General features: G+C 46.1%; 1 protein-coding gene across 1 annotated transcript; it reads right to left on the reverse strand.

Annotated features, from left to right (window-relative positions):
- Positions 1-1,908: 1,908 nt before the first annotated feature.
- On the reverse strand, positions 1,909-11,521 carry LOC144111316 (tonsoku-like protein). Its single transcript, XM_077644577.1, has 2 exons — positions 10,505-11,521; positions 1,909-9,796 (listed from the first exon to the last, which is right to left on the reverse strand). Exons 1-2 carry the CDS (start codon positions 10,679-10,681, stop codon positions 6,446-6,448), a joined length of 3,528 nt encoding a protein of 1,175 aa, XP_077500703.1. The 5' UTR covers positions 10,682-11,521; the 3' UTR covers positions 1,909-6,445.
- Between the last annotated feature and the right edge of the window lie 538 nt (positions 11,522-12,059).

Genomic DNA, 12,059 nt, shown 5'->3' on the forward strand with positions numbered 1-12,059 from the left:
TTATCAGCTTCTGTATTTCGGTTTTTACAACCACTTATAGTAATCCCTACCCCTTCTTTGCCTAAATTTTAGTTTGTATGCCCCCCTAACCTCCTGCAACCTCCTCGGCTACGAAAACTGTGCGATCCAAATTTTGGTAGGTCATCCCATGCTTGCCACATGCAACTGGTCATTTAAATAGCCACCGCCTGGTTATGGCCAATCCCCCTTGTGGGTATGTGCCATTGTGTGAGGTCAACAACAACAACAACAACAGATGAGCCAGGATATACATGCGAAAGCTCTGTCCAGCATGGAGACACGGTTTAGCTTTGGTTAATCTTTTTTCAAGACTTCAGCGAGAGCAAATCACGTGCCACAAATGCAAGAGCGAGCGTCCACATAGAGCAACTTAACTGCCAAGAATTTGTAGAGCGTGGACGACTGTACCTCAGTGTGACCCCCATACAGGGGTGACTTTCAAGGCCCCGCTAACAAGAACTTCCCGTCTTCTGCTTCAGCAGCAGTTGATTCCAGCTCTCTCCGCAGCGGTGGACGTGTCTGCCAAGCGAGAGAGCGAATCACGTGACACATCACATGCCACAACTGGCGAGGAGGAGCGGCCGAGCAGCAGCCAGCGCAGCGGCGGACGTGACTGCGAAGCGCGCAGCTGTGGCGTCGATGAAGAAGAGGATCGAGGCACCTGCCACGCACGATTTTGCACACGCGGCGCGCCTCCCGTCAGAGGTCAAATCCAAGAGCCAGATGACCTTCAGGCTCATCATGGGAGGAGTAGAGCTTATCGCTCTAAAAGAGCAGCGAACGAAATCGCGCGTAGCCCAGCTAGGTATCAATAAAATGGATCAGTAGTTTACCAAAAGCAGTTGACAGGATACCAGAAGTATGCGTGTGTGCACATTCCTTTGGCTCTGCCCTGGGGCAGAGTCGCAAGGGAAAAGTCGTGTGTCGATTAGCACTTGAGGCAGTGGCTCCCCTAGAATATTTTCACCATTCAGATGCTTTTCTTTGATGTGTCCGAGCGAGAGCGGCAGGCTGGTATGAGAGCATGTGACATGCACGCCACCTAGTCACGCGTGCTTATCGGTTTGACTGTGTGCGCACCTCTGCTCCACGGTTTTGCTCTGGACTGTATTGAAATCCAGAACTCCTTACTCTTTGGTGCCGATGAGAATCACGTAATAGAAAACCTAAAAACTGACATGGCTATTACATATGAAGAACTACATATATCAAATAAATTACAATGACCTGTCTATTATAGAGGTTAAAATTTAACCGTCAGAATTTAGTTGACCAGCTAGCTCTTAACACATCTCAGTTTCATACTGATGTCTGCCATTCCAAAGAATCTTTTTAACTAGCAATCACTTAAATATTACAATCTTCGGTCAAACAACCTGTATAGCCCTCCTGAATGCACATTTTTCCTAACAGGACCATGATTAAGACATTTATTGCAAGCATTAGCAGTGGGCTGCTCACAGATTAAAACGAAAGACTCCACACCCTATCCGGTGGCAGAACGCTTCTCGCCCACTGCCGCCGACATCGCATCTGATGCCACGACAACAGCGGCAGAGTCACGCTGAAGATGTTTTATGGCAGCAGACACATAGATCATGAAGCAACCGCAGCCAAGAAGCGAGAGAAAAATGACTAAACATGGTTAGTTTCATGTATTTCTGCACCTGTGCTATTCATCTTTGCACAAAACATGCTGGTCTTCTCTCCTTGTAAGCTGCTTTCCGTTACAAAATTTCCACCTAAAAATGGTTGAAGGGGCTTTCCCAATCTTTAACTCTTTTTTTCTTTCCAATGACATAACAGTATTTAACTGGCTCAAGTGAATTTTTTTCTTACGCACAAAATTATGGACTATCTGGTGGTTTTATTTATTTTTATTTATTTCAGTTGCCCTCTTGGCCCTGAGGGCATTAGAGGGGAGTAATACAGTACAAAACAACAAAAAAAGAAGAAAGGAACAGGCAAATTGGAATACAGGAGTGAACTGGAGATTATTCTCGTTTGAAAAGCACATGGTAATGCAGGGTAATAAAAAGTACTAACATCGCATGGGAAACATAGCTAATAAGTGGCAACACTTGTCAATGTTCGTCGCTAAAAACGAAGAGAGTAGAACACAACATGAAACCACATAAAACACGCAACAATATAACTGAAAACTGTGAAACTAAAGGAGTTAGAAGAAACTTCTATGCGTTATAATGCAAGCATAGGTTTTTCCTGAATACTTCGATATCGTTATTAAGCACCAGCGCGGCAGGCAGATGATTCCACTCTGTTGCTGTTTTAGGAATGAATGAATATGGATAGGATGTAGTGCGGAAGTGGGGGATGCCTACTTTGCACGGATTATAGATGCGCGACGATACATATGTGGGTGACGTGAACAGTTCATTTTTTAGAATTGGATTTGTGTGGTAAATATTAAAGAAAAGGCACAAACGGGAAATTTTTCTGGGTATCGACAAGGGTGCTATTGATAAAGTTTCTTTCATGAGTGTGACACTTGATAGACGACCATAGTCACCAAGAATAAAACGTGGGGAGCGATTTTGGGCTGTTTCAAGGCATTTTTAATTCGTCGGTATGTGGGTCCCATACTGATGAGGCGTATTCGAGTTTAGAGCGAACAAGTGTTTTATAAAGAATTAGTTTTGCAGATGACTGTGCATAGAAAAGTTGCGTTTAATATAGCCTAACATGCGGTTAGCGTTTGTGATAATAGAAATAATGTGCTCATTCCAGGTCAGGTTCGATGTTAGAACAACGCCGAGGTACTTATAAGATCTTACCGATGTTAGTGGATCATGATTAAGGCAGTAAGAGGGAGGGCATATAATTCTGCGGCGTGAAAAACGCATTAGTTTACATTTTGCCGTGTTAAGTGTCATATTCCATGTCGAGCACCAATCGGAAATAACATTAAGGTCACAGTAGGTCCATGCATATAATCGCTAGAGATGACAGTCATCATCATCATCAGCCTGACTACACCCACTGCAGGACAAAGGCCTCTCCAACGTCTCTCCAATTAACCTTGTCCTTTGCGTGCTGCGCCCACCTAATCTTCCTAATCTGATTTGCCCACCTAACTTTTTGCCAGTATTACAGTGGGTATATCAAAACTGTGTTAAACAGCGCAACTGCCACTTCGTTCATTGCTAAGTCCACATGTTTTCACCAACAAGCTTTGAATGAAACACCACCAGTGGCACCAAGCCATCTGAGTGTATGCCAGCACTTGTGGGCTAATGGTTGTGAATGAACCAATTAATGGTTAAGTGTGCATGACATTCTTTCGGGCCTAAACAACTGGTTTAATTTGCATGTTTATCAGGCATGCAATTTAGCAACATTGGTGAGCGCGCACCGAGACAGGCAAATGTTGCTCTCGAGATTCTATCACTTGTTTTCATCAATATGCCTTACGACTGCTTATCTTAGAGTCTATATGAAGGGCATGCAGCTACCACAACAGCTTAAATAAAGCAAGTGAACATATTCAAAGTTCAGAAGGCTTTGCATATCCCTGTATTGCATTTGAAGGTGCACAGGCAAAATTTCATTTGAGTCTTCCAGTTTATAATTCTGTGCAAGCAACATAATCAATAAAAGTTCATAGGCCAAAGCTAAGGGAGTGTTTGTGATGCATGTTGTAGTGGAAGGCTTCAGATAAACATTTCTGTGTTCTGCCTCTCTCAAAACGTGGCCAGGTTCAATCCCATGAACATGTCGGAGGCCGATGTTACTCATCCCAAATCGCAATTCAGAATACGCCAATGTGCAATACATGATCTATAATAACCGGTGCAGTGGCTCAGTGGTTATGGCGCTTGGCTACTGACCCGAAAGACATGGGTTCGATCCCAGCCGCGGCAGTCAAATTTCGATGGAGGCGAAATTCTACAGTCCCATGTACAGTCGCGAGTAAGAAAGATTAGCACACATGACGGAACACCGGAGCGCCGGAATGACAACGCGTGGCGCTGCAGGTGACGAAGAGGCTGATAACGAGAGTGCCGGGCCGTTCCCATTCTACAGTATTAGGGGGGTTCAATGGACTGTCACGGCCCAGCAAAATTTATTTTTCTGTCTCGCCCCCTCTTTTTTTAACGCAGCCTTGATCCCGCATGTAACTGGTGAAGATAATGATAGTTGTTTTTTTTGCTTGTTTGGCAGTTATTTTTTCGAGCAGCCTCAGCCGTGCTTGGCAACTGCTTGAACAGCTCTGCATCCAGCTGCCATGGCCCTCCAAGGGAGCAGATTTGAATATAATTGAAAATATACAGGGGTTAATCAAAAAGTGACTAGCTAAAAGGCAGCTGCACGAGTCATCGCCAGATATCCTTTGGGCAGTGGTTCAAGAGAAGCGGAGCAGGCTCCAGGCTCTTCCTGACCTCGCAAGCAGCCTTGACTCCTTCCGTGAGCGCCTTCAAAGCGTTGTGAGGGTCGGTGGGGCCTATGCACGCCATTAGTGCAACGACGAGTTTGCTCTCACATCACGACAGCGAGCTGGCTATCCTCCTTCTTTTCCTGAATTGATATGATAGTGCTCCTGTTAATATTGTTATACTACACTTTCCCAACAAGGTGACTTGTGTGAATTAGTTGCATCAGGAAAATAAACTCTATCTGTTTTTCGAGCTTAATACTGGCTAAAAGTACCACTATCATCTATTGTTCCCGCGAGTTCCTTTTGACAAACCGTCACTGACATAAAAAAACAGTAATAAAAAAGAAGCCATCTTTGCTCATGATAACCAAGCCAAAATAAATGCCACATGCACAGTCACGTAGGGATGGCACTTCGACGCTCGGGCGATGGCACGCTTGATAAAGCTTACTTCCTGCCGTCCCCCCCTATGCTGTAAATATGGAAACGGCCCAATAGGCAGGTCTGCAAACCGCGGCACTGCGTGGTGAGATATACAAATTCTGATCGCCAGTGATTTGTGTTAATATTTTTTACTCGCGACTGTACTGTGCGATGTCAGTGCACGATAAAGAACCCCAGGTGGTCCAAATTTCTGGAGCCCTTCACTATGGCGTCCCTCATAGCCTGAGTCGCTTTGGGACGTAAAACCCCCCATAAACCAAACCAATCAAACAATAATATAATTTCTTTCAATCTGGTTTGGTTCCCGGGTCTGTTGGCACCGACAGCAACATCACATCACGGAACAGGTGTGGATATAGTGTACTAGATCTAGTAAACTATAGTGTGGAAACACAACGTACTGTGCAGGAAAAGTCATTGTGATGACTATAGGGCAAGAAATGCATTCACGAGGCTTCTGACAGCATTGAGAAAGGATTCTTGACTGTGTTTAATCAATATGAGATGCACCGCTACTACCTAGTGAAGGCACAAAGTGAAACCGAAACTGCTCAAGAGAAAAAGTTTCATTAAAGAACAGAGACATCTTGATCGTACTTGAGAATGCATGCTCGGAGAGTGTGCCTGACTATAAGTGATGATACTGCTGTCATCTTAACCAGGATAAATGAAAGATGAAATTTTGTTGTCAGAGGCACTTTTACGCATTCAGTCAGTGACATGCCAAAAAGCCCAGTGTTCATCCTAAGTGAAAACAATGGCTGCATCACATGTTCCTCTTTCCCCAGCCCCACCTGGATTATACAGAAACAAATGGCACACTGTTAATAGCAACCACACCCTGGTACAATCTTCTGCTGCTTACAAGTGCAGGCGCAACACGGTACACTGACAGCAATGTTGTTTAATCTGGACAAAATCCCTCAAACATTTATTACTGTAAAAGCAATGAGTGATTAATTTAAAAAATGCACATGACATTTCTGCCCACTTTGTAAAGCGGAGTACCGTCATACCTGAAACAAGACAGCAGGTCCACTGTTGGCCTGTCCAAACAAACTAGGCTAATGTATTTTGCAGAAACTATGAATGCCAGTAGGTTTGCTTAACAAGGAGAAAGAAATATACACCCATGGTAGAAACAAATGATCGGCCACAAAAATATCCAGAGACCCGGAAGGGAACAGTTTCATCTCACTTTATGCTCTCGGCAATAAATTTCTAAAATATAATTCTGACCTCGCCAGGAAGTCAGGTTATCGTGGCTTCCTATTGTGAGAGAGCAAAGAGAAACTTGGTATAAGGACAGTTCATTATGGCTGCCAAACAAAAGAAAACTACATATTCATGCATAACAAATCTCTTTACATTAAGACGACAACAAAGTAGGCTACAAAAAAGCAGAAAAATTCAGAGCATTTTACAGCCCAAAGCAACAAGAAATTAAAATATACACCAAGAAGTCACCTTGAATGGCGCTTTCATGAGTCATAACCATTGCGACTAGTATACATACAACGATTCTGACCATGGTTACATTAAGAGTCCAACAGACTAACAAATGTGACCTGGCACCACATGTTTTCATAAACAACAGTCACAAGCACTGTGATCAGAGAAAATTTTCACACCACTCAGCTTGTGCGACAGATCCTCAATGCACTCATAACTGATGCCCGGGCTAGCTGTGATGTCCAGCTTGGACAGTGTTCCTCCAGCCACTGATGCACACAGAGCACTAATGTCTCCATCTGTCAGGCCACAGCAACCAATCCCAATTTCCACAAGTTTGCACTTAGCCTTCGCCAGGAAGCTAGCCAGTGCTTCTCCAACCCTTACCATTTCACCTGTGAAGCAACCCGAAAGATCCAAGACCTGCAGGGGATTGTCATCTAGCACCAGGCTTAGTCTGTCAAGTGCGTCAATACTCAAGGCATTGAACCCTATGTAAAGGGCCTCCAAAGTCTTCAAGCATCGCACATATGAACCGGGGTCTGTAAAACTGCAAGATTCAATTCTTAAGGTTCTCAGCCGCGGTGTGTGTGCAAGCAGTGATGTCAGCGCTGAGCCACCTTCATTGCCAATAGGATTGTAGCTTAATTCCAGCTCTGAGCATTGCAACTGAACCTGTGCCTTCTGCAAAGATTGCACTGCAATGTCAAGGTAGTTACCTTTCAGGCCTGTACATTTGAGCCCAAGGTAATTGAGGGAGTGTAGTGTGACAAGGCACTCGCACAATGTGGTCATCGCTGAAGGTGTCAGAACAGTACCAGAAATGTCAAGGGTGTGCAGAGGGTCCTGGTGCCGAAGGGCACGGAAGAAGAGGTCAATGTTTCCAATGCTGAAACAGGGTATAGTGAAATCCCCACTTTCCACACATGGCTGAAGGGCGGAGGCAAAGTTTGCACAGGCAAGGACATTTTTCCGCTCGCACTCCGAACGGTAGCGCTCAGCAAGAGGAGGCAAGTCCCAGGATTCCACTTGTCCTATGACCTCTGTGCAAGGACCTTGCAGCAAGCTGTCTATGCTGTCCGACTGATCAAGCAGTGCTCCATCAGGAAGTGTCATCCTCAGCACAGGGCGCGTTCCCTGGAAATCCTGGTAGCGTTTTGAGGCTTCGGCTGCGAGCCACCCCACAGTCCTCGCAGAGCCAGTACCCTTTGGCAATGGAATTAAGAACAGTGTGTTGAGGATGCGAACTCGAAGAGAGGAGTTGCTTCCTGCGGATGCAATTATACTTTTACAAGGAGAAGGACTTGGAGTTGCTGGAATCTCTTCGTGAGGGGTGCCAGCAACAAGGGGCAGCTCCTCCTGTTCAATGCTGTCAGCAGTGTCCATGACCTCTGCATCATCACTTTCTTCAGTAGCACTTTCCTCCTCATCAATACGCATGATTTTTGTGCTGAAAGAACTTTCTGTTGACCGATTCCGTTTTCGCGTCACAGGCAACTCTGGTTCTGCGAGGCGTCTCGGCTTGGACTTAGGTTTTGCAAGGTCATCTTCAAGCCAGTCGTCTGCTGCTTTTATCAAAGCAGGACCCTCCTGCGCGCTGCTGCGTTTTGACTGAGATGCTATCCACGGACTGTCTTCACAGATGGGCCCGCAAAGAGAAACACTGTCTCTGATAGAAGCCTTAGCTTTTCTAAGCCATGCTTCAACTTTTTGCAGGTTCGCTTCTTCACTGGAATTCAACTGCGACTTGTTCTCAGATTTCCAATTAAGGATAATGTCTAGCGGAGTGTGCCCTTCAGCAGTTCTCAGTGTTCGGCTAGCTCCCTTTTCCAGCAAATACAAGGCGACCTCCAAGTGCCCGTTTCCTAATGTGTCATGCAGTGGTGTTACACCCTTCATGCCAGGACTACTCACATTGGCGCCTGCTTCCACAAGGCACTTCACGATCTCCAGGTTGCCATAGTTTGCGGCCTCATGCAGAGGCTGCCACCCACTGTAGTCCCGGACATGTACGGAGTGACCCATTCGGAGCAGCTCTTTGACCTTCTTCAACGAACCATCAATGCACGCTTTGTGCAGCTTTGTTTCTCCCTTGGTGTTGATTTTTTCCTCCAGCTTTTTCCTCGGCCTTCGCACAGAGTCGCTGAACTCAGGGTCACTGTCACTGGCATCGGAGATGTCATTGAGATCAATTTCAGACAATGTACCTGACTGCTGGCTACTTCTTGAGCTGTCTGTGTCATCAGCACCAGCTGCCCGCAGCTCTTCTATCCGGTCCTGTATTTCGTCTTCGGCCTTGCCTCGCACCAAAACCAGCTCCTCTAGACATTCAAGTTCCAGCGACGGCTTGCCCGCTCTTCGAGAGAGAGTAACTGCTTCCCGAATTGCATCTTCCACCTCTGCAGATTCCTTGCCACTTGTTTTCTGCAACATCTTAGCAATCCTCAGCTTAGTTAATGCTATCTCATCCGGTTCATCGACCCGTACAGCAAGCTCGAGGCGGTAGTATTTAAGGGCCGACTCATATTCGCGGACATCACTGCATGTCTCAGCCAGGGAGACATATAGGTCAGCCAACTTCTTCGAAGGTATGGTGTCGGGACGTGAAAGGGCTTCTTCAACAGCTTTTTCATATTCTTTCAGTGCCGGCCTTTGTAGCAAGCAGTGCACCAATGCATCACCGGCCTTTTCGTGAAGCCTGACGCGTTCAACCACATCCGGGGCATCTTTCAGATCCAAGTCCCAAGTCCTGAGTGCCTGGCTCAGCTTCACGCAACGAACAGCATGTTCATGGTCTTCCCGCTTAGTAGTTTTTTGGCGCATAGCATGTTTGAAAGCGATTCGAGCTTCGTCCCGATCTCCAACCTGCAACAAGGCAGCTCCCCGAAGCAAATGGGCTTCACATTTTATATCCGGCTGCTTAGTTTCACGACCAATGTCGAGGAGGCGTCCTGCCAGCGAAAGCGCATTTTCTACATTCCCCTGCCTCAGGTGGATGTTTGTTAACACTGAAAGGCACCGACACAAGTCCTCTCTGGATTCGCGATGCTTCACAAACTGGACAAGGGCAAACTTGAAGCTCTCAATGGCTTTGGCATTTTCGACTGCATCATACAGGAGGCCCATGTTGAAGAACAAGCGACCTTTCATGACGGCTCGCTCTGGCTCACCCAATGTTTCGGCAAGGTTGTCTTCCACAATGCGCAGTGACTTCAGAAATGCATTTCTGGCCTTGCTGATGAGTCGATCACTGGGCTGTGGCTCTGTCTGGTGTTGCACAAAGTACAATTGACCAAGTGTTGCCAGAGCACGCTGCTGTTCAACGTGTGACCCGGCCTTTTCGGCCAAAGACAGATAGCTTTTGAGGTTGTCGCGGGCCTCATCAAAGCGCTCCAGCTGCATGAGGCACTCTCCACGCCTTCGATGCACTTCAGCTTTGTCCAGTGGTGTTGGGTCTGGCAGCACTTCACAGATTTGGAAGGCCTGCATAGAATCAGCAGCATGCATGAAATGAGTTGCTGTGACAGTGCATTTTTTCTTTTTTTCATAAGAGCCAAGCTTGAGATATAATGCCAATTTTGCTGTGGTTTTTCACCTCATGCACAGATAAATACAGACAAACAAATGCTTTTAGCTTCTGCCTTATGGTTAAGTGGACACAGCAGCAGAAAACAGGAATAAATAAATGTTTCTCAAAAGGCCTAAAAAATTTCCACTTGTATGAAACAACTGCAACTCGATAGAGCATCCTGTATAAGCCCTCCACCCTGAAATAATATTACCCAGTTTGATCATGGCACATTATTCACAGTGCAGCATTTGTATAATCCATCATGTCTTTAGGAAAAGTGGTTCTGAAAGCCCCACATTCAACTGTTAGCTACTTTGGCGGTGAGAAACAGTGTGAGATACACATTGTTTGCTCACTAGCTGTCCAGATAATATGCTGCACAACTAACTTCACAAGCACAGTGGTTTGCGATGTTTCTTAAATTGGTCGCACACGTCAAGGTGTTTTGCCTTCTTAAAGACTAAACACTTTGGTGTGCTGAATTCCTGCCTCTAATCTAGCAAGAGACATTCCGTCCACAGAGCTCGTTAGCTCCTTAGCACAAGCTCCTTAGAGGCTCGTTGATAAACCAATATAACTTTTCCCACATGACAAGAAAATGACGTTGTCACCACACGTACCTCTTCGAATTCGGCCAGTGCCCCTTCATGATCTCCGTGTTCCCGTAGAGTGTCGCCCTTGTACAAGCACAGATCGTACAAGTCTCGAAACTTTCCGTTCCTCTGAGCGTGGCACTTATCTTGATCGATACGCCGGCACAGCGAAGCAGAGGTGCCCCGGCTGCTGCCTCCTGGCATGGCTGCTGAAGGCAGGTTGTGTCAGCGCCGCGGATGGTTTAGAAACGACTCCGGCTGGGAGCGGATGCCTTCGTCTTGCTCCATTGAGCACGATCACATGGGTATGTTCTGCGAGCAGTCACCATTTTAGCTAGCGACAAAGGACTTAACGTCCGGGTAAGCTGTGAAGGTAAGACCGAAACGGAGCACTAAGCTCACCTCACCACTTTCACACCACAAAGAAGGACTTGGAGGTCACCGTGAAGGCAGCACCACTTCCACTTCACCCTAACATCACAGGGCGGGATCTCTTGGTTGACGGGGTGATGGTCGTTGGTGAGCACTGTGATGACGACATTTTACTCAACACTTCGGGCTGAGTGCGTATTAATGCCATCGCGCACGATTGCTCAACTGTGACACGCAGATCATGTTTGCACTCCTGGGGTACGATGGTGAGCCCATGCCAGAGATCCGGTAGACTGACACCAGCGTTCAGCGATTCTCTTTAACACGCACTTAGGTGGTGCTTACAATTATGACATGCCGCTTACGGCGTAGTCTTTTTTTGCGTGCACAAGAGAACAGCCCGGGCACGGTCCGATCGTTGCTTTGGCAGTTTACACAAGTACCCGTGCATTCCACTGCACTTTGGAATCACTGGCACACATCAAGAACGGACTGCCACACTCTGTGTAAGGCGTAGTAACACGCTTTGGCGGCGTTTAGATAAATGTATGTGTACCAAGGCTTTACAACACAGATGTCGCCGGTTTCTTTCGGTAACGAACGAGCGCTCACCAGCAAAACATCCCGCGATTATTGCTTTCCGAACGCGCCATTTTTCCTTTCGTTGTTAGTGGCGATTGGTCTGCCACAGTGCTGTTGAGTTTATGGCCAAGAATTTTACTTCCGATCCTTAGCGGTGGAAGCTTACATTCGGATAAATCACAACAAAACAAGACCAGAATACGACAGAATATGAGAAAAAAAAACTTGCGTCTATTTTCATAAACCCAGGAAAAATATACAAGCATAACGTCGGATAACATACGCTCAGATGTCCTTTTTCTATTTATGCACACAGCCTAATGGAATGGTATATAAAAAACGGAAGCCTATCAAGTGATATTTGTGGAATTAGCACCTGTCTAAACTTATTACTGCATACTTTCCTCTCTAGCTTTCCTAGGGTTCAAAGCGAGAATACATTTCTTATTTCACTCCTTACTTCATCCGTTCATCACAACGAGGTTCAAGCGTTTATATAAAAGTACAGTTACTCCACCCTGTCTTTTCCTCAAAACCAATTTTCATTTACACACACACACACACACACGCATTCGCCAGGTGTTTCAGCGAATACTTTCGAAACTTCCCCAAAAATATAAGGTGATTG

The sequence above is a fragment of the Amblyomma americanum genome, chromosome 11, assembly GCF_052857255.1.
Source record: "Amblyomma americanum isolate KBUSLIRL-KWMA chromosome 11, ASM5285725v1, whole genome shotgun sequence".
Classification (NCBI taxonomy): domain Eukaryota; kingdom Metazoa; phylum Arthropoda; class Arachnida; order Ixodida; family Ixodidae; genus Amblyomma; species Amblyomma americanum.

What these genes read in the sequence shown, in the direction of transcription:
- LOC144111316 (XM_077644577.1), bottom strand. Translation starts at nt 10,681, where the DNA reads ATGCCAGGAGGCAGCAGCCGGGGCACCTCTGCTTCGCTGTGCCGGCGT. An exon ending in CACTGGCCGAATTCGAAGAG is followed by an intron (nt 9,797 to 10,504) that starts GTACGTGTGGTG and finishes GATTCTATGCAG; the next exon opens with GCCTTCCAAATCTGTGAAGT.